Source organism: Lachnellula hyalina (genome assembly GCF_007821495.1).
Source record: "Lachnellula hyalina strain CBS 185.66 chromosome Unknown contig00001, whole genome shotgun sequence".
In the NCBI taxonomy this organism is placed as follows: domain Eukaryota; kingdom Fungi; phylum Ascomycota; class Leotiomycetes; order Helotiales; family Lachnaceae; genus Lachnellula; species Lachnellula hyalina.
The window spans coordinates 334,549-355,498 of record NW_022157115.1 but is presented as its reverse complement, the minus strand read 5'-3'; the positions used below and the strand labels follow the sequence as shown (position 1 = coordinate 355,498).

General features: G+C 48.1%; 7 protein-coding genes across 7 annotated transcripts; 4 read left to right on the top strand and 3 right to left on the bottom strand.

The window, feature by feature from the left end:
- Positions 1 to 174: 174 nt before the first annotated feature.
- On the top strand, positions 175 to 853 carry yrkC (Uncharacterized protein; the record flags this gene model as incomplete). The annotated part of the gene is made up of 2 exons (XM_031145102.1): positions 175 to 618; positions 680 to 853. The coding sequence occupies 2 exons, from the start codon at positions 175 to 177 to the stop codon at positions 851 to 853; spliced, it is 618 nt and encodes a 205-aa protein (XP_031009940.1).
- A 2,189-nt stretch (positions 854 to 3,042) lies between these two features.
- On the bottom strand, positions 3,043 to 4,260 carry LHYA1_G000107 (uncharacterized protein; the record flags this gene model as incomplete). The annotated part of the gene is made up of 1 exon (XM_031145101.1): positions 3,043 to 4,260. The coding sequence occupies one exon, from the start codon at positions 4,258 to 4,260 to the stop codon at positions 3,043 to 3,045; it is 1,218 nt and encodes a 405-aa protein (XP_031009947.1).
- A 1,660-nt stretch (positions 4,261 to 5,920) lies between these two features.
- Positions 5,921 to 8,010, top strand: POLI (DNA polymerase iota; the record flags this gene model as incomplete). Its single annotated transcript, XM_031145100.1, has 4 exons — positions 5,921 to 5,962; positions 6,019 to 6,084; positions 6,160 to 6,171; positions 6,232 to 8,010. The coding sequence occupies 4 exons, from the start codon at positions 5,921 to 5,923 to the stop codon at positions 8,008 to 8,010; spliced, it is 1,899 nt and encodes a 632-aa protein (XP_031009948.1).
- Positions 8,011 to 8,935: 925 nt separating this feature from the next.
- Positions 8,936 to 10,388, bottom strand: LHYA1_G000105 (uncharacterized protein; the record flags this gene model as incomplete). The annotated part of the gene is given in 4 exon segments (XM_031145099.1): positions 8,936 to 9,780; positions 9,882 to 9,915; positions 9,926 to 10,260; positions 10,322 to 10,388. 4 exon segments carry the CDS (start codon positions 10,386 to 10,388, stop codon positions 8,936 to 8,938), a joined length of 1,281 nt encoding a protein of 426 aa, XP_031009945.1.
- A 1,687-nt stretch (positions 10,389 to 12,075) lies between these two features.
- On the top strand, positions 12,076 to 13,785 carry LHYA1_G000104 (uncharacterized protein; the record flags this gene model as incomplete). The annotated part of the gene is made up of 4 exons (XM_031145098.1): positions 12,076 to 12,379; positions 12,424 to 12,511; positions 12,640 to 12,892; positions 12,940 to 13,785. 4 exons carry the CDS (start codon positions 12,076 to 12,078, stop codon positions 13,783 to 13,785), a joined length of 1,491 nt encoding a protein of 496 aa, XP_031009946.1.
- Positions 13,786 to 14,907: 1,122 nt separating this feature from the next.
- On the top strand, positions 14,908 to 16,170 carry PG2_0 (Polygalacturonase; the record flags this gene model as incomplete). Its single annotated transcript, XM_031145097.1, has 3 exons — positions 14,908 to 15,189; positions 15,241 to 15,620; positions 15,672 to 16,170. Coding segments are annotated over 3 exons (1,161 nt in total), but the record flags the coding sequence as incomplete, so codon positions are not given.
- A 627-nt stretch (positions 16,171 to 16,797) lies between these two features.
- On the bottom strand, positions 16,798 to 20,028 carry LHYA1_G000102 (uncharacterized protein; the record flags this gene model as incomplete). Its single annotated transcript, XM_031145096.1, has 9 exons — positions 16,798 to 17,004; positions 17,066 to 17,241; positions 17,288 to 17,854; positions 17,907 to 18,340; positions 18,392 to 18,519; positions 18,612 to 19,304; positions 19,353 to 19,504; positions 19,553 to 19,906; positions 19,968 to 20,028. 9 exons carry the CDS (start codon positions 20,026 to 20,028, stop codon positions 16,798 to 16,800), a joined length of 2,772 nt encoding a protein of 923 aa, XP_031009944.1.
- Between the last annotated feature and the right edge of the window lie 922 nt (positions 20,029 to 20,950).

Genomic DNA, 20,950 nt, shown 5'->3' with positions numbered 1-20,950 from the left:
AACCAACCCTGAAGTCAGGGTCGATAGTAATGAATCATTACTATTGAGATCATGGTCTGACATGACATGCATAGGTCTTCTAGACCTCCATTATTATATATCATGCACTGTCTTCTTTGTAATCCGGCTTCTTTCCTTTTCACCCATAAATTCGTTTCCTCGTCCATCATCTAAATGCTCACCACAACACTCACACGTTCAATCCGTAAACGCATCATCTCAAACCTAGCATCAAAATCCCCCAAAACAATATCACCACAATTCAAATTATCTCAAGCCCCAACAATCCGCACCATGGCATCCCACAAGCCCAACTCCGGACCCCCAGCCCACGAAATGGTCTATTTCCCTCGTATGACGACCTCGCTGCCCTCCTCGTCGGCCGAGTTCCGCAAAGTCCTCTTCACGGGCCTCTACTCGCAGGTAGTGCTCATGACCATCCCGGTCGACGGCGACATTGGCGATGAAGTGCACACGGTGGATCAAGCGCTCACGTTTACGTCCGGGGAGGGCTTGGCGACGATTAATGGCAAGGAGCAGGTGGTGAAGGCGGGAGATCTTGTGGTTGTGCCGGCTGGGACGCAACATCAGTTTGTTAATACGGGTGCCACGCCTTTGGTAAGTGGTTTCTGGGTTGCGGGTTTGGGGTTTGGGGGAGGGTGGGGCTGATGGAAAGCAGATTTTGTATACAATATACTCGCCGGCGGAACATAATAGTACGACGATTCATCATACGAAGGAGGAGGGTGATGAAGAGGAGGAGAATGGTAAGGACGAGGCGCCTGAGTGGGCGACGAAGACGAAGAAGCAGAATAAGGAGAGCGGGGCTGTAAAGGAAAGTGGGAAGTATTAAGGCATTGGTTGATATGTAAGTTAATGCAAGTATTGTGTCATTAATCGAAAGCAAACGCTATGCTACAAAACTCCGATGTAAGATGCAGAATCTTTGTACAGTATACTCCCATGGTATTCCTTGACCGATTTAAATATCATTCAATCCTCCAATGATGGCCATCAGAGCAACAACAGCTAAGAAAAGTCAGTAGCATTCCATCCAAGACTTGAAGTTGAGAGAACTCACCTGCAGCAGCAGTAACAATATAAAGTGCAATGGTCCATGCAGTAACAACATCTCCTGTTTTAATCATGTACCAAAGCCCCAACGCGAATGAGAGAATCAAGGGTGCGGTGACAATAACACAAAGCCGGTAGCTCGACCATTCGTAAATCAGCTGTAAAGAATACCTGCCCTCCAAAGGGTTATTCTTGCCACCGTTCAGGTTTTTGTGAACCCACCCCTGCCATGCGATAGAGACTTCATAATCTGCGTGGCGGTTAGAGGCTTTGTAGGCGAGGAAGAACTGGCCAAGGACGGCGTTTTGCGAACTGGTGAGGTTCAGGGGCAAGTGGGCGCCGCGAGAGATGTCACACTGCCAACGTAAGTCCCAATCAATGCCTTGCCTATAGACCAGGGGGAAATACTTACTTTATATAAGCCAAACCCCCTCAACGCCTTCAACGACAAAAGCCTTCTCCAGCCTCTTACGTTTGTCTCTCCATGTCTAAGAGCCCTAAAGAGCCCTGCCGGATCCTCGAACTGTAAGGTCCGTTCTACCGGGTCACTAGCCGAGCGGGGAAACCATCCTATAACCAGGTAAGAAATCTGCTTTGGCATTAACTTCTCAACCTGATGTTTGATATCCTCTCTAGTAGCCTGTATGCGCTGCTCAATGACGGGACACCGCCCTTGCGAAGAATGAGAGCGTCGACCAGAGCTGAAGCTTGACTTTAGCATCTCGGAAATGGAATCCCTAACGTTAGCAACGTTGAGATGTGTCTCAGACGTCTGGCTCTCTTCGCTGACCATGATGGGGACTGCGGGTGTGGCTGGTACTCCCACGGTTTGGGACGCTTCGTTCACCACCGGTGGCTGAGTCTGTGACTTGGAAGGCTGATGCTGATGTTGGTGACCATTTGCGATCCGCTCAAGCCTCTTTTCTCGTAAACGCGCTAGCACTCTCATAGCCGCCTGCTTCAAGATCCGCCTGCGTCTCGCCATGAGATACAGAAGCCACAGTCGAGGCTCTTTCATACGTTCTAGCCACTGAATTCTTGCTTCCCAGATGGCTTTCTGGCGATAGGAGTTGATGTCCCACCAAGGGACTGCATCAACTAGTTTTTGGAGCCTCTCTTGCTCTCTCCCGAAGTCATCGAAGAGCTGCTTGTATTCTTCGTAGTTGTACTTTTCGGGCTCTTCTGTTTGAAGCAGACATAGGAAGAGTCGAGCTTCGGAGGTGGTGAGTCCCACGCGGCGAGTACATTGTTCGTCTGCCCAGAAGATATTACCATTAGCTGATTTGATGATGGGCGGAATATCATCCAGCTCAATGACTTCCTGTGAGTTCCTCGGACGCCTAGAACTTTTCGAACTCCTAAAACTTTTAGACCTAGGAAGTAGAGGATCATTTGCATCTGTGTCCAAGTCGACTTCGTTGAACTGAGATTCGGGATCGCGCGACATTTTGGAATTTTCGTGCAACTAGTAGTGCAATGTTACAAGTCCAGAGGACGGCCACGCAAAGATATAGTCAAAACCATCAGGCTGATGATTGTTTCGTGAATCGCGGTGAAACATGCTGGTTGGAGGGTCGCGTGCCTGCGGTCACGATTCAGTCAATTTAGGAGGCCAAGGAGCCATGCCTAGTATGCCAAGACCTTTGACTCGACCTTATTGCATGGAAGGTGCGAACATGATGGTCGATCTTACTTGAGTAGGGGCTCCGCCTGAAACTTTTGTACTACGAGTAAAATACAAGCATGTGTAACTTTCAGCTTCATAAGTTATTTCAGGCTATTGTTCGTGTTAGTCACGATGTTGAGGCTGCCCTAAGTCACTCACTTGATGTGAAACATTCCTAGCGCTTGCTACCACACCCTTTAAATGATTTGCCCGTCTCTCATAAAGACGAATGGCTTGTTCTTATTTATTCTTGTTTATTCTTATTATTATGCTAGCAGGGAATCCTGCCCCCCACATCATGATCAAAGTGATTGTGAGCTTCCTGGTCGCTGATCATCGCTGCTAGACATTTCTGAATCTGTCGGGTCTATGCATGAGCCAACAAAGCGACCCTCTTCCACGTCTGACATTTCAGAATCCGTGGTCGATACCGAAGACCCTCTCCAGACAGCCGTGCTCGGAGTCTTCTCCATCCTCACAGCTGTCAATGGCGTCTTAATCACAGGCGTCTTTTCGTCCTCATCATCCCCTTCTCCTTCAGTGCTAGTAATTGTCCACTCCCACTTCCGTTTCTTCTCCTTTCTCTTTCGTTTTTTCGTTCCTGGTGTTTCTAATTCGCTTTCTGCCATTCTCCTCCTCATTTCTTCAAATGGCCCGGGCGTTTGTCCCCCATCTCTGGTTTCATCTCCCGTGTATGCGAAAGTTAAATCTAAAGTGTCCTGCTTTTCGGTATTGGCGGCGGAGTATGGGGATTCTTCCGATAGTAGATCAATATGTGATTTGACGTATTTATTCGTTGTTATTGTTTGGGTGAGCGGATCGTTGTATCCCACTTTTTTTCCAGCCCGATTTGCAATTCGCATAGAAACGCGACTCGGGGTTGCGGGGGTCATGGTGCTTCGAGGGGGTAGTGGTGAGTTTCGGAGTATGCTGTGTAAGCTTCGGGGATGTGTATATGGCGCCGCTTGATGTTGATTGCCGAATGTTGCCCGCCGCCTGGGTGTTCTCGGGGTACTCGGAGAGTCTTTGTTGGGAACATTGGCTGCAAAAGTGAAGACACTTGGTAGCTTCTGCTCGGTAGTACCAGCTGACTGGGGTGGTGTAAATGTAAAGGATGAAGCGGGGGTTTGAGATTCTGCTGATTCGGGGATTGATGTCGAGCCAGAGATTGCGGAGCTCGGGGTATCTGGGTAGGTAATTGAGAATGGCCCTGGGGTTTGGGTTCGTTGTGATGGATGGACGTAGTGATTATCACCAGCGTTCCTCGTCTCTAGCCGTAGCGAGGTAGGCCTTCCGCTCTTTATAGTTGCTGATATAGGCCTTGCCGTCCTCGGTGATGAGTTCTCAATCGCGGCAGCGTATGCATTCGAGAGTGTATTAAAAGCGGTAGGAGATGATGGGTCAACATCAGCCTTCAATGCCGTCGAAGACTTTCCATAAGTCAGTGCCGTGGAAGGAGTCTTTATTTGGAGACTAAGCCTTGGCCGCTTGGGAGGCGATGACGACTCTGACCCAGACATCGTGGACGAGGACGGAGGGATAGCAAGAGGAAGTAGAATCATAGCCCAAGACTCCAAGATCTAGAAGGCAGGTTGTCCTAAACTGATATGGCAATGGCAGTGGCAATAGTAATAGCAATAGCAATATTGGACCCCACTCTAGTAGATGAGAGGTAGTATTGGTGGAAAGACCAAAGAATGGATCAAGATCGGAGAGATGAGAGGGGGGCGGGATTAGGTATAATATAGTACAAGAGATTAGAAGACATATAAGAACAGGTGAAGCTTTTGATGGACAGCCATGAATAGCGCTGTGGAGAGAAAGGGGGGGGAACTCTAATGCAAGTGACGAGATGGCATGTGGGCAAGAGAAAGTATTTAGGCGCGAGTGGATGTATTTCTAGAAAGCATACATGGCATGTATCCCTACCCAAATATCAACCTACCTATACGGAGTACAGAGCCTGGGTGGAGTAGTGGGGTGGGCAAATCAAGCCATGCCTTGCAAAATCCAACCGAACCCTGCGCTGCAGTCGACGACCTCCTGTGCCATCCCAGCATGCGCAACAGCGGGTGGCAACTGCTAGACACTGACTTGCCGTAGTGGGTGGTGAGTGAGTGAGTGGTACGAAATAAGGATACAGGAAACAGAAACAGAAACAGAAACAGAAGCAGGAAGCGCTCGAATGCAGACGAGTCACACTGCGATGATTGGCCGAAAGAGGCAGGAGAGGGGAGATGGGATGGGTTAGAGGCGGATGCAGACGTGGCCCAGGATGTTGAGGCGTCTCGTCAAAGGCAGCCCACTCCACTCCAATAATCATCCAGCTATTTTGAGCTTCCCCCGCCATTTCATCCCATCCCATCTCATGCCATTCATCGAGCCAACCTGAGGTCCTGGCTCTTGGCTGGGATTAATAGGCGCGAGTCAGAACCGCCAGCGATAGAAATAGAGTACGGAGAGTACGCAACTTTGACGCCATCTATGGTCCGAGCAGGGTGCAGCCAGTCCAAAGCCTCGGAATAATAATTTACGATTCTACCGCAGTTCTCCACAATTGTAAACTCCGTATTGTGTTATTATTATTACGGGTTCAAGATCTAGACTTCATAAGTATCCAAACTCAGGTGTCAGCCGCTGCTGTACCGTTACCGTCTGCTGCCAGTAAGACGCTGATCTGAGAATGGAACGGGCGTCTGCTGGGCCGAGCGTGGGATGGGATGGGATGGGATGGGATGATGGGATTCATAGAAATCAGGCTCTCAAATCTCGGAATGCACGATGAGGGGTACTGTATTTGTTTTGGGAATGAAGAGTACCTTCGTAAATCGAGATGCAGGATTAAAAGGTTAACGGTATCCAGAAAATTGCAGCGTTGCAGTTTGCGCAAGAGTTGGGTGTTGGAAGGGGTAGGGCGGTGGGCGGCTACTCGTAGCTCGAGATCGGAGGTTAATCATGTCCAAATTTAGCTGTGGATCTGATCTGATGCTCCGAGTCCCGACCCGCAATACTTTACGAGGTACTCGTAGGGCTCAACACGTCTTCTCCTCCAGCCTCTCACTCCATTGTTACTCATGCAAGCCGGCATCTCAATGGCCTCTCCTTGCACAAACGTAAACGGCTTCTCAAGCTTATTACTGTAAAGATGAAAGCGGTTAGATGCCATCCGCGTCTAGCAACATGACAGTCATGAGGAACGACCAGAGGATTATCATACACTTTGTTAGCTTCGCCCCCGACAAGAAGACACGTCCATCTGATCTAACAATATCACTCAGGATTACGACTGCTTCTACGCGTCCGTGTTCGAAAACGAAAACCCTTCCTTGAAGGCTCTTCCACTAGTCAGTTTGCTACAACTAAGTTCCGGATTTAGATCATCTCAAGGCTCAAACTAATACACTGACTCCTCCTTAAAGGCGGTACAGCAGGTACGAGCTCTTCTCAAACACCGCCATACTCCGAGACATTGTTGCTGACCCATTGCAAAGAAACAGATCATTGTGACCTGCAATTACGAAGCTCGCCGCCGTGGCCTGCGCAAACTCCAGTTAATCCACGAAGCCAAAACGACCTGTCCGGACGTTGTCATAGTTCTGGGGGAGGAGCTAGGCAGATTTCGAGATGCTTCAAAATCTCTATACAAGTTTTTAGAATCTTTTGCGTGGAGTGGAAAGGTCGAAAGACTAGGTTTTGATGAGGTATTCTTGGATGTCACAGACCTCGTCGAGTACAACCAGGCGCTCTTAAACTACCATGACTTGTCCCATTCGTTCTTCCAACTCAAGCGCGAGGATCCGACAATAGGATTCTCGTTTAATGCAGCTGAGATTGCCGGGCATACATTCCCTGAACATCCGCCAGATCCAAATAATCCTTCTCATCCCCAGGATTTTTTGCCGAGATCCTGCACGGCAGTCCCGAAATATGATATCAATGATTCGCTCCTCCTTCGTCTCACTCTCGGGTCGCATTTAGCCCAGCATCTAAGATGGAGCATGGAAGAAGAGAAGGGATATACCTCGACGGTGGGCATTTCAACAAACAAGCTACTGAGCAAGTTGGCTGGCAATATACACAAGCCAAAAGCACAGACAACTCTTATACCGCCGTATGAGATCCTTGCAGACGATTATAACGAGACAGCTGGACGTGAGAGCAATGTGACTATGTTTATAGACAGCCATGACATCGGCAAGATCCCAGGAATCGGCTTCAAAATGTCCCACAGTATCCGCAACCACATCCTGTCCCGACCAGCCGAGTTTGACGACGGCCTAATCTATGGCGAAACCAAGGAACAAGTGACCGTCCGGGACGTCCGACTCTTTCCCAACATGTGCCCCGAACTCCTCGAAACCCTACTCGGCGGTGCCGGCGCCGAGCAAGGAATCGGAGGCAAGACATGGAACTTGATAAATGGCATCGACGACACGGAAGTTCGACAGATGAAAAGAGTACCCACGCAAATCTCCATCGAGGATTCCTACATGCGTTTAGACACTTTACCTGAAGTCATGAAAGAACTCCGCATGCTGGCTACGAGTCTCATCAAGAGGATGCATGCTGATCTCCTAGAAGATGATGAGGATCCTGACGCTGTAGGTCTAGGTGCAAAGCGCTGGCTAGCTCATCCCAAAACGCTGCGTCTCACCACTCGTCCTCGACCACCTCTCAACGCAGATGGTACGAGGACAAGAAGTTTCAATCGCATTTCTCGCTCTGGCCCTGTACCGAATTTCATATTCACGTTTAAAGAAAGCATAGATGCTATTGTTGAGAAACTCATTCAAGTTGCTTTGATTCCTATGTTCAAGAGACTGCATCCGCAGCAGGCAGGCTGGAATCTAAGCCTGATTAACGTGGCTGTTACGAATATGGTTGAGGCGGCGAGTGAGGGGAAGGGAGGGGGCGGTAGGGATATCGGGCGGATGTTTAAGAGGCAAGAGGAGGTGTTGAAAGTATGGCGAGTTGAGGATCGCGATGTACCTCCTGATACAATATTCCATGAAGACGAACAAGATGGCGATACTGCGCAAGTTGATGACGCGGTCCAAGCAAAGCCAAGTGCTGGCAGTGAAGCTCTGGGGCCCATCACAGCTGGCTCGGAAGACATGATGATTCTGACTCAGAACACAGTAGATGAAAACGGGGTTTGGGAAGAAGACGAAGAAGACGAGGGCAATATGGAGGTTTGCCATGAGTGCGGGTCTGTGATGCCTGCATTCGCCATGGCGGCCCATGAACGCTACCATGCGCTTGAGAACTAACAATAACAATCGATTATATTCTATTCCTGTCTCTTGACACGTTTCGTTCTCCACGTCAGACAACATAAGACCTAGCAATAGATAGCATTTACCTAATCCAACGCCTCCTGCCTCGTCATGATGAAATGTTGTCAAAAGTATTCCCCCCCCCCCCCCCCCCCATATTAATCCCTTGGCACCTAACAAAATCCCAACGCTTTGGTACCTACCGTACGACTTCTATTTCCGTCCAAACTCTATTACTGTACAGTATGCGTGTGTTCCGTACGCCTCATCTACCCAACGCGGCAGAGCTGACTAGCAAGCAAATGTAGCTCCATGTCCCCGAACATAAGCTCATGTCGTGTCATCCATCTCGTCTCCGGGTGTACGGGAACGTGAATGAGCAGTACTCCGTAACTCCGATCGGTTTATTTTGAGGACACGAGTTGCTTTTTGATGTTTGGGTCTTGCCCTCTTGAGACAATGGGATGGGATCCGGTGACTTGGTCTTGGGTGTCGGTGGTCGTACGAGATGGGATGGGGTGTGAGGGATGGTGGTGGGTGGGCTGTATACATACATGGCGCAATGGGCACGTATACAATCTTTCAGTACTGGGAAGGGAGAAGGGAAGAGGGAGTAAGTGTGAGTCTCTGAGGTGATGGACTTGGTTGGAATATGTTTTTTGTGAGTGCAGATATTAAGAATATGCCATTAAAGCGTGCCATATGTAAACTCCGTACATTATCGGCTAGCCATCAGTTCTTGCTTATCCGCCCAGCAAATTCCCCCTTCCCCTGCGTCGCTATTCCCTCATTAACTAGATCCTGTGTATCATCAAACCAGCCAGCCAAGAGTGATATCTTCTCTTCCACATACCAGAACCCCCAAACTCCAAAAACTCCTTTTGTCTCTCCGAGTCCCTTCGCTTCCCTCCACTATGACCTATGACCGCCCTTCCATTTGATCCAACCTCTCCCGTAAAACCTGATTCCCCTCTATCAAGTCCTCCAACCAATCCGCCGACATAATAAGGACAGCACTCTTACTGAACCCCCCACCCCGAAGCCCAGGCACCAGCTCCCCCAAGTCCTCAAAGCCCTCTCGGATCAGCGTCCTTCGCTTCTGCTCGCTCTTAATATGATTCTCGCGTTTCTGGTCCTCGGTCAGATTCTCCCGCGCCGCTTTCGCCGCTGCTGCTCCTGCCGCGGCAGATTTCCTCCGTTTATTGCTAGCCTCTATATCTGCTGTTGGGGGATCGACTGCACCCCCTTTCTTGGTGGGTTTGCGTTTCTTGTTGCCAGATAGTTGTCCTTGCGCGGGAGCAGGGGACTCGTCGTCCTCGTCACCCTCGTCGTCGTCTTGGAATTTGTTCTTCCTCCGTTTCTTCGGCCTTGAAGATCCTTGGTCCATATCGTCGGTTGGGTGGCCTAGGGATTTGGTTCTTCGGTGCGTTTGTGGACTTCGGTTCGTTTGTGGACTTCTGTGCGTTTGTGGACTTGTCGTCCGTGAGGCTTCTGCGCTGGGTCCGTCGAGAATAAAGGCACCTTCTAGAGTTTGGGCCTGTGTCCGTTCTATCGCCCCGTCGGGATCGGTGGGCGAGAGGAAGCTTTGAGATGGCCCGAATGCGGCATCTGATCCCCATTTGAGATCAAACTTTGGTATGGTGCGTCTTTGGCGTATTGGATGGATTTGATTGCCGAAAACCATATCAGAAAAGTAATTTTCTGATGGGTATTCTTCTACACTTGCTCGCCCATGATTCATTGGATATTGTCTCGTGGAAATACCTGTATTATGTGATATTGATTGCGGCCGGGTATGGCCATTTGTTGGGGGTCTGGATATTCCCTGCCCTTGAAATAGTGTTCCATCTCCCATAGTGTATGACCGGCTATTGGATCCATTCTGTAGTAGTGTTGCGGCTGCTAATACATCGGCAGACGTTGTGTGTGGTATTGAAGGTTCGGCCTTCACTTGTGTACTCATGCCATTGTTGAAATTAAGATCTGGTAATGCGTGATTCCCAGTGTCAGATTGCTGCCCATATGAAGACGTTGTTCCCATGAATGTAGGTGGTAACTCGTCCCATCCAAACCCCGCATCTGCGCCGTCTGGTGCATTTGTGAAGAGATTGTAGTCGAATTGATCGGAGCTCACGCCGTCGAAGAAGTTGTCTAGGAATTTGGATTCATTGTCGTCGAGTAACGAAGGGCCCGGCGCTGTAGGTGGAGGAAATGGGAAATTCGAGGTATTGGCGTCGATGGCATCTGCAGTTCTGTGTTAGAGAAAGTTCCGGGTACATCGGGCTCGCGCTCGCGCTCGACCTACAGCCAAATGACATATCCAGGTTGGGTGGCTTCGATGAACCCATGCTGGGACGCTGAACCGCGAGCATGAGTGCCGTATGGTTGATGTGTTCGGACTGGATGATATCGTGAAGCTGTGCAGAGACAGAGAATGGTGGTGGTGTTGGTCGGTCGTTCGTTCGTATTGGATGTATGTACTGTATGTAACCCCGGACTTTTATCAAGCTTCCCTATCAGATCTGACTTGAGCGAGTGGTGGGACGACGGCGACGTGTGCTACAAAGTCGAGTAGAACACGACATCCAGTCCTCCCTCAGGAAGGGCTCGAGGATAGTTTGGAGTTGTTCCGCAAGCAAAGCAAAGCAGGTTAGGAATTTCTGGAGGTGGTGGAATTCTAGAGCTGCAGCCAGGCGGGCCGGCTATCGAGGGGAAGGAGTAATAAGTGTGAGCGAAGTAGTGCAGCTCAGGGGGGTATGATACAGTATGACCCGACTGGGGTCTGCAGTTGTAGCTTAAAGCTTCTGCTTTTACTTGTATGATTTTCCCAACAGAATGCAATGCTTATGGTGTGATAAAGGTACTGTCTATATACTGCCTCTGTTCTTCTTCTATCTCTGCTTCTGCTTCTCGTTTCGTTCAAGTTCTAGATTAGGCCCACGGAGCCGTTGTTGTCAATGTTCTTCTGGCTCTTTTTAACTTCCGCAGCCGCAAATGATCGTCAATGTACAGCTCGAGTCAAGTCAGCCCCCGCTGCCGTTCACATGTCAATCCAGCTGCCCACCGACTACACTTAACGTACGTTATTAGTGTAGCACGCACGAGTCCAGAAGAAACATCTTGGAAATGTTGAAATGTTGAAATGTTGAATCTGAGAGAGAATCCTACCGTACTGTACTCGTATTTTGTAAGATACTTGACCGTTTTCTGGGCTGTACTGGGCCAAGTCCAAAGTCTAATAAGTGATCCACAGTATTTACTTCTCGTGTACCTACATCTATACCGAATGAGAGAAATACTTATTATCATTGTTATAGATCTCTTATAATACTTCTACCGACATGCGCACACACTGTTAACTGCCTAATCAATCACTCTTTAATCTATATCTCTCAATGCTTGATTCCTTGAATCTCTTTGGGGTAGTGGCCATCTCGGTATATAGACTAAAGCAAGCCTCACCCCTTTTGTCCAAGCTTGGAAACTTCCCCATATCGACAACCCCGATGCACCTACTATACAAATAAACCCAATACCCTCCCCTCCTATCCCCCCCCCCCCCTTCTTTTGTAGGCAGCGCTTCTTTCATCTCTCGCCAACTCGGCACTTACCGTGTCATAACCCTACCCCTACTGCGCCTCAAATAACCAAATTGCACCGATTGCTCTGCGGAAACGGACCGTTAAGATCAACTTCAATAACTCAACCCCCGCCTCGAATTCGTGTTTCCCTTCGCATTCGGAATTCCCCAAGAGAGCAGCATACTTCGTAGAACATTTCTCCCGAAAGTGCTTTGTCGACTTGACAATAATACGTGGGGCTCCAATTTCATCTGCAGCGAACCATAACAGTAACAACTAATACTTGTTTGTACGGAGTACCGGGGCGTTTCCACATCTGGACAGCGCCTATGCTCAACCCCGGCCTCCAGTCCCAGTCAATGTAAGTGACGTTCTTCCATGCAAAGCAGATCCGTACACTGCACGGTTGTTTACACTGGACTGCCCCTTGATATCGAGATGCTGATTGCAGAAACGGTACATGTAGCCTTCTCTTATCATGACAGCAGCCTCTGCTCAACCTCGTGCTCCTGTTGCCGTTACGAGGTCGTTGGAACAGGCTGTTCCTCCTGTCTTCAGGCCCCTCTTGCGCGCCTACGTTCTTGGATACATCTCGTCCACAACCCCTAGACTCCTTACTCTACTTTTGATTACATTGAGCCTAAGGCGGACGAATATTGATGAGAAACCTGTTGATGCCTTTCTTCCATCTCTTGTCCGTATCTTGAGAGGAGGACTTGAACTACAGAGATTCTCCACTTTCTGCGCGGCACTCGCTGGAGGCTCAACATTGCTCCAGGCACGTGATTCGCCCCGTTTCTGGTTTCTTTGCTAATCGTTACACAAGATTCCATTGCGAAAATTAATTGCACGGATAGCATCATCCTTGTCGAAATTGGAACAATTGAGGTAAGAATACTCCTGATCACTATACAGTCAGCTGTTATCAAGTGGCAACCTTGCCATGAGGCTCAGTTCATTGTACACAATTACCTGGATAATAGCATTAATATCTTCTCCCAGTATTATAATTCATATACGCGACTAACTCATATGTTTTCAGATTAGCAAGATGCATGTCTACCTTCATCGCAGCTTGGTTTAGTCTAAGACTTCTCCAATCGAAAAAGAGCGAGGCCTTCATAGACCATGTTTCTGAAGCAACTCCTACGGGAGCACCTCTTAGACCCATACAGTTTGCAGGTCGAACCATGGATTTAACTTTATTTGCCGTCACCCGAGCTGTTGATGTAATCGTGGGGGAATTATGGGCCCAGCGTAAGAGTCGGCGAGCTGCGGCAGGCCAATGGACGATGGTTTGTGAAATACCCAGTTGCTGTGGAACCTTCTAACAATGGGACAGATTGAGAAATTGGCATCAACTCTCACTGACTCCTCGATCTTTGCTAGCTCATGTGCGTTAATCATGTGGGCATGGGTATATACACCGGATCGCCTGCCACCATCCTACAACAAATGGATCAAGTCCGCCGCTGCTGTCGACCAACGTCTGCTTACAGCCCTCCGACGTGTCCGATTCGGAGAGATAAAATACGGTTTGGAGACAGGACAGGCTCATGTACTTCAAGGGATGTGCAAGGACTACAACCTGCCCTTAGATTACGGGGATCCCGTCAAGAGCATCCCATATCCATGCGAAATAGTGCATATGGGGGTTGGGAAAAGCTGTGAAAAACACGCACTGTCCAGATGGGTAAGGTCTTTCCTCTGGGCCTTCTCAACATATCTCCCCCTAAACCTCATCCTCACATTGCGAACGCCAAGCAAGAAACGGTTTAGACACGCATTGGAGTCCTCGGCACGTTCATCGGCATTCCTCGGAACTTTTATCGCAGTTTATTACTACGGTATTTGCCTCGCACGAACTCGAATCGGCCCTCGTATACTCGGAACAAGTATCCCTCGCCGCCAACAGATTGATTCCGGCATATGCATAGGCTCTGGGTGTGCATTCTGCGGATGGAGCGTCTTGATCGAAGCCGCAGGCAGAAGGAAGGAGCTCGGTCTTTTCGTTGCACCTAGAGCCTTGGCTACGTTGTTTCCTAGGCGCTATGTTTTGGAGAATCAATGGCGAGAGACGTTGGCTTTTGCGATCAGTACGGCTGTTGTGTTCACGTGTGTTGCTGAGAGGCCCGAGAGAGTTAGGGGCGTTTTCGGAAAGCTTCTTCGGAAAGTTCTGACTACTTGAATGTGGTGAAAATACTAGGGGATTGGATGCATGGGTGTAAAGCAGCATACGGTAAAGAGCGTCGAGCGATGTTGTATGATATTTGAATTGTAAGAGAAAAAGAAGAAGATAAATTAACACAGGCCGTTCCTCCTCTCGCCATCCACCTATGATGAGGCTTTTGAAGTGCAAATGCATGTTTCCCCAGATAAGCGCGGCAAAACTACAATAATCTACAGGCTACCCCGCATTTCCACTCCACAGAGAACTTAGCAATGGCACATGGAATACTCAAAGATCCGGTAGAATATCCCAAAACTGCCGAGAAAGTTATTCCACAAGATTCCGAGTCGTGGAACAACTACGCTCCAGATTTCATGAATTGGATTGGTATCACGCGCAAACGTGTATTTTTGGCTTCTGGAAATATTTCCACCTGAAACACGGCGGGACGCTTTCGAGACAACGTCGCTTCCGAAAATTATGCCTTTATGAGTCTCTTTTTGGGACGTGAAAATGATGATCTGGTCCTGATTCAGCATTTCCAAATGAGGAGGCCGACAACGACTTAAATGTCCAATGATACGTCAGGTCTCGATGTTGATTGAACATGTTTCCACCACTGAGATCGTGATATCCAAGCAGGGCGGACGCGTCCTTTGACTGTCCATTTCATTGTTCCACGACAGGGAAAATCGTTTGTTTAGTCTTTCTTGCCATTGCTTGTTTCTCCTGGATAACTTGGCACTTTATTTGAACCATCAGTGTGGAATCCGCCAAGTGTTTTTCTTTGCTTTTTGACAAATATTCGGTAGCAAGTGCCTGGATTTGCCCCTTCTCAACCTACTGGACTACTTTAAACTTTGCTAAGCCGATCTATCCTAAGATCGGGTTGTGATTCCAGACCCGGCAGACCCATGGTTGTTGTCCATCTGTTTGTTCGTATGGATGGAAAAATATACAAGTATGGATCTTACTCATTTCGACAACTCATAGAAAGATCGATGTTACCTTGCATAGCCTAAGTTTCTTCTATATTTCACTCACTCATATATACACACTCGTTCTGCTGGTCTATATAATAGACATTCACTCACCACTTCATCCATTGTCCAAATACACCTTTGGTCAGATCACTTACAGGAACTGTCTAACTTTGATATTCCACAAAACATGTTTCAACTTTCAACCATCCTCAGCCTAGCGGCTACGGCCATATCTCTTGTATCAGCCGTTCCTGTTGCAGCTCCAGAGCCTACCGCAGCCCCCGAATTGGCCAAAAGAGCAACTTGTACCTTCTCCGGGTCTACTGGTGCCTCTGCTGTGAGCGTGTCAAAGGCTGCTTGTGCCACCATCGTTCTGAGCTCAGTTGTGGTCCCAGCTGGCGAGACCCTCGACTTAACTGATCTTACAAGCGGAACGCACGTAAGTTCACTGTCCCTACTCATCCCGAAATAATATATTCACGCATCTCAGGTCACCTTTGAGGGCACCACTACCTTCGGCTACGAAGAATGGAGTGGGCCTTTGGTCTCTGTGTCCGGAACTTCCATCACTGTAACCGGTGCCAGCGGTTCACTGATTGATGGAGACGGATCGAGATGGTGGGATGGAGAAGGGTCGAACGGTGGCGTAACGAAACCCAAGTTCTTTTACGCTCATTCCTTGACTACTTCGACTATCACCGGGCTCTCATTCAAGGATTCTCCTGTTCAATTGATGAGCATTAATGATGCTACTACTCTAACAGTCTCTGGACTTTCAATGGACAACTCGGCCGGTACATCACTCGGCCATAACACTGATGCCTTTGATGTCGGTTCTTCCACTGGCGTAACAATCACCGGCGCTACCATGTAACCTCCCCCATCCACCTCACCCCCCAGCCAAAGCTAACCAACCCAAAGTGTCAACCAAGACGACTGCCTCGCCATCAACTCCGGCACAGACATAACCTTCACATCCGGAACCTGCACCGGCGGCCACGGCCTCTCCATCGGCAGCGTAGGCGGGCGCACCGACAACGACGTAGCCAGCGTAACCATCTCATCCTCCACCGTCAAAGACTCGCAGAACGGCGTACGCATCAAGACTGTCTACGACGCCACGGGAACCGTCAAAGACGTCACCTACAAAGACATCACCCTGTCCGGCATCACCAAATATGGCATCGTCATCGAGCAGGATTACGAGAATGGCAGCCCGACAGGCACCGCTACTACAGGTGTGCCTATCACAGGGCTGACGGTGAGCGATGTCACGGGCACGGTTACCTCGGCGGGCACGAATGTGTATATCTTGTGCGGAAGTGGTTCTTGCTCTGACTGGACTTGGACTGGGAATGACGTGACGGGCGGGGCAACCAGTACGGCATGTTCGAATGTTCCTTCTGGCGCGTCTTGCTAGATGCTCTTTAAGGTGGAAGCGAAATATGCACCAGGTTATGAGTCTGAAAATCATCTTGGGGTCTGAAAATCTGGCATTTGCCAACTTCTTGTTATATATCTTGCTTCTGTTCGCTTCACTTGACTTGAAGGGATTTGTATATACAATCAACTGGATCTTTGTTAGTATCTATACTCCTTCCTCACTTTTATCTCCACCGTTAGCGAGTTCCTCCTCTCAATATCTCCCCCTCGCTCCCCTCCCCCCACCAAATTCAAGTATCTGCTGTCAAGATTCTATGATATGTCTTTGCTTCTACTATTCCGGAAAGTACTGTTCTACAGAAGTCGATGACAATTGACTCTGAACAGGTAGATATCTTGGGGGTAAAGGCTCTTAAAAGGTAAGGGTAGGTATTAATGAGCCATAAAATCCCACTGATAGTATGTCCTGTTTAAAGACAACTGTTGCAAGTAAATACATATTCCTCCCTGCCTTTCATAAAAGCACAGCCCAGCTAAAGCCTATTCGGTTATAGATATCCCACTTGAAGTCAACTATCTTCGGCAAAATAAGTTTCCTCCCCGCATTTCTTGAATACATATCCCAGCTAAGTATGCTTCTGCAGATCCATAATAACAAAGCAAATCAAGCATCAAATTTCAACACCGCATACTTCGTCTGGAACAACCTCTCCAACGCTCCGTTATCAGCACAGTAATGCGCGATATTCAGCGCTTTGCTCGCCCAGTTCTTGCAGTCTATGTCTTGGCCGCCACAGTAAAGGTCCACGGCATGGTTGAAGGCTTTGCTAGCAATCCAGTCGAGCTCCGCTGTGGGGTATGGCTGCTCTGTCTAAGCACGTATCAATATATGGTTTTTAGAATCAATTAAGTGGACGGAGAGCAGAACGTACATGTTGAGCTTCATCGGCATGTTGTTGCACTTGGTCCAAGAGTTGCTCTGCGATCTCAACGTTGTCGGAAAGAGCGACTTGGAAGAGGCATCGCATGTATCTAGCTAACATTGTACCGTCCATTGATTCGAGACACCAGGCTTGATTGATGATATTCTTCAATGTACTGACCAGAACTGCTCGTTGTTAGTAAGTCCTTGAGTTTGTATCAGTTGGAACAACCTTGGGTAGGAGTCTTTGCATTAAGAACACAGTCTGCCATCAATTCATAAACATGCATATTCTTACAGATCTCCGCCCTCCCAACAACTGCAGGGAGGTTGACCCACGCCTTCAGTTGGCAAGCAGCTTCGAAGTCGAACGCCAAGAGAACAGAGAGTTTTTGCAGCAAGTCTTGGGCTGGGCCCTCTTCAAGCTTCTCTAGCTTATCTTGTAATAGTTCGTCAAAACTACTAACATGTTTTCGTAGACTGAGATAGTCCTGCATAGATTGCTCTTTGTTATCTTCACCACGGGCTAGAACGACAAGCGCTGTTCCAGCGGAGAACACACAGAACATTTTGCGTAGTGACAGATCTTCGGCTATTTGCTCATTTATATCTTTAGGGTAGTAGTCGATGAACGCTACGCAGCAGGTGAGCATCCTCAGGCTAGACCGCAGAGGCCAGGTTGAAATGTGCTTTAGGGCAAGATTGTATGAGTTTTTGGAATACCAGTTCAGTTCTGGAATAGACCACAATACATTAGTACCTTGGCCACTAGGGGGCGTTTTCCGAATTGAAGTCACGGCTATATATTTGAGGGTCAGTGGTATCTCGGTCTGGATTTTTGGGGCAATTACCCCCTTCGAAAAGCTTGCACAGTTTTTCGATGATGGCATCTGCATCGACTAAGATCTCGACATCCTTTGACTTGTCAAGCAAAGACTCTGTTAAACCTATAGTGATTCGAAGTAGTGATGGCAGGTGTATGATCTTAGGCGCTCCATAGTCATGCTTTTCAAGGACGAGCTGAAGCGCTGCCAGCATAGTAGTTTTGTTTCCAACCTCTCTAGCGTCCAAGCAGCAAGCGTATAACAGGGTAGGGTCTTCCTTTGAAGATGAACTTATAATATGGAGGCTTTCAGACGCAAGTTCGTGGTCTCCGGAGCGTAAAGCAATCTTGTACATCAGGAATCTAGTCATAGGTTCATTTTGAGACACGGCTGACATTGACCCGAAGATCTCTCTGGCACTGCTTATATCCTTTCTAGCCAAGGCACACAGTAAGAGCTTTCTGCTCAATACATGTTAGCAAGCACATTGGTCCCAGTTGGACACCACTAACCTCGATAGTCGAGCCATGTTGAGCTCCCCTGACTTCTCGAATATCTGATGCATAGCTAATCGGCACCATTTTCCAGCAATGTCGTACTGTGTCTGGGCGTAGTTGGACTCAATGTGCTTCCATAATAACTAGCCTATGTTAGTGTTGACTAGATCTTGTAAAGGGGGAGACTTGCCGTATGTGCTGCCGCAGTGGCTGTAGTACCTATTGGCTTGTCGACATTCGACGCAACCATGATGAAGAATTCTTCCAGTGACGACAAAGCCTCAGGGCTATCTCTGTGAGTGACACTCATCCACAACCGAGTGACCAGGACCTTCTCAACCCAGTCATCCTTATCCATGTTGAGAATCCGAAGCCTCATAAGATCCTCGAGTGCCTTGCAAGCAAGACTCGGGCTCTTATCATTCAATTTTAGAATGTGGAACATAATTAATTTGAAGCTGGTATCGCTGAGAGACATGATCCGCGTCATTCTTTGCAGGACATCACTATAGGAATTGCTGTCGAATGTCTCCCTCGTACTTGCAGTTAACAGCTCCAACTTCAAAAGTAAAACGACCAATTTATCTCCAGTCTCGTTTTGGAGTAAATCGACGAGGTTCCGAGCTTTTCCCAGGGAGGAGTCGTCTTTCAATCCTAGTAACGCCTTTACAGATGACTGTATGATTGAAATCCGAAGTTCGCTGGCGTTTATACTAAGCCTGTCGAGTTCCTGACTTTCTAATGCCTCGTAGGCTCGTTCCAACCACTTGACGGCCATAGAATACTGCTGAGTTTCCAGTAGATCCTTTCCCATCTCGTAAAGAATATCTGCCAAGCTCTCTGCTGTGTGAGGGTCGAAGACTCTTTCTGAGGATCTGGATCTTGTATACATGTGTTCTGCAACATCGAACTGCTTTTGATGCCATGCCTATTGTGAAGTTAGCAATCATTGATTAATGGAGGGTTATATGCATACTAAAGCTGTTCGAAGGACGAAGTACTCTGCGCACAGTCTCTCACGATCTTCGACATCATCTAAGGGGAGATTTTGTTGAGGTAGTTTAAGTGCTTCTTCATATTGGGCAACCTTTTCAAGAACTCTCACGGAGAGGTGTGTGTCTTTTCGCTCTGCGCGTGGTCAGCTGGATTGTATTGTAACTTTGGGATGGCGCATACTTAGACTTGACTTCGCGGCCTTGATCCCAACCTTCATCATTCTCAAGATATCTCCAGCCGCTTTATCTCCATTCTGGTAGGCATGATTCAACAGCAGGAATGCAAGGACGCGTGCGGTGACTAGAATGACCGGACTATCCTTTGGGCTGTCAGGCTCATGACCTCGAAGGAGTCGTGTGCAAAGATTCCAAAGAGTTGTGCCGGCGGTGTCAATCTCTTCGCACCTTGAGGCGGCAGCTGGACTAGAACCCTTAGGAAATGAAGCTATGTGTTTTTCAAGCTCGCTGAGAAGGGTTCCAGGTGTTCTTGACGATGCGACGGCAGGGAGTTGAGCTTCTAGGTCCGCTGCAAAAGCTTGAGTCGAGGTTAGTCATTAATTAATCTAACTTTGTGTCGGGTTTGGTGAACAACTTACTCAATATACTTTGGATGCGCTTCTTCTCTTTGTCAACATGAACAAGCTGCGCTGGTGCCATGATGAGAGTCGACTCTTGCGGCTTGATTTATCCTACCGTTGGTAGCTGGTCCACGGAGCAAGAAGAGTATTAATGCGCTCCATATACTGAGCTGTAGAGATTGAGGCGCGTCGAAGATGTCTTCTTCATTTATCGAGGATGCTGTTTTCAATGCTTCTTGATCTGGCAGGAACGAAAATTGAAGGAAGCGAACTCTAAATATCCAACAAAAAACGTAGTAGACTCGGCAAAAAAGCTGCACCTACAACTATTAGAAATTGGGAGGTTATTAGTTTAGAAATAGAGAGAGATTCTGCTTCTGCAGGGTTTCCAAAAAAGGTTAGGAAACTTAGAAAACCCTTATTAACGACGAGGAATCTGGGTCTCAAACATGGTACCTGATTGTTTTCTCATTATGCGCAAGCTCTGATTTTAAAGTATCTCTTCAGAGACGGGACAGGGGAAAGCAAAAATAATTAATACTGTACATAGCAATATACAACCGAAAGAAACTCGAGGTACTGTAAGGTGGAATCTTCGCATGCTGGTTGAGGGATATGAACCTATTCCCAGTAACTCCCTGCGAGATCCCATAAAAGTGACAGAAGCAGATATAAGTCGTATACATTACTACTTCATAGCCTCTACGAGACCTAAAATAGCAAGCTGAATGTAAGTGCTCTTTGTACACGAGTTGGGCAGGGGTTTTCCTAGTCCTTGCCCAAACAATTCTCCGATGTGAGTACTACCGTGGGTAGATGGCTGATCAGCCAAGGTTTCCTGGTATAGCGGGGCAAACGAGACATCGAAATGAATATAATTCGCACAAAATTTCAGAGATATTTCAGGCAAATAATAATTGCGAAAGACTGGCGCGTTGCTCAAGCTCTGCATGGGGCATTAAATACCCAGCGAAAGAGACCAAAGCGCTCGCGTAAATGAA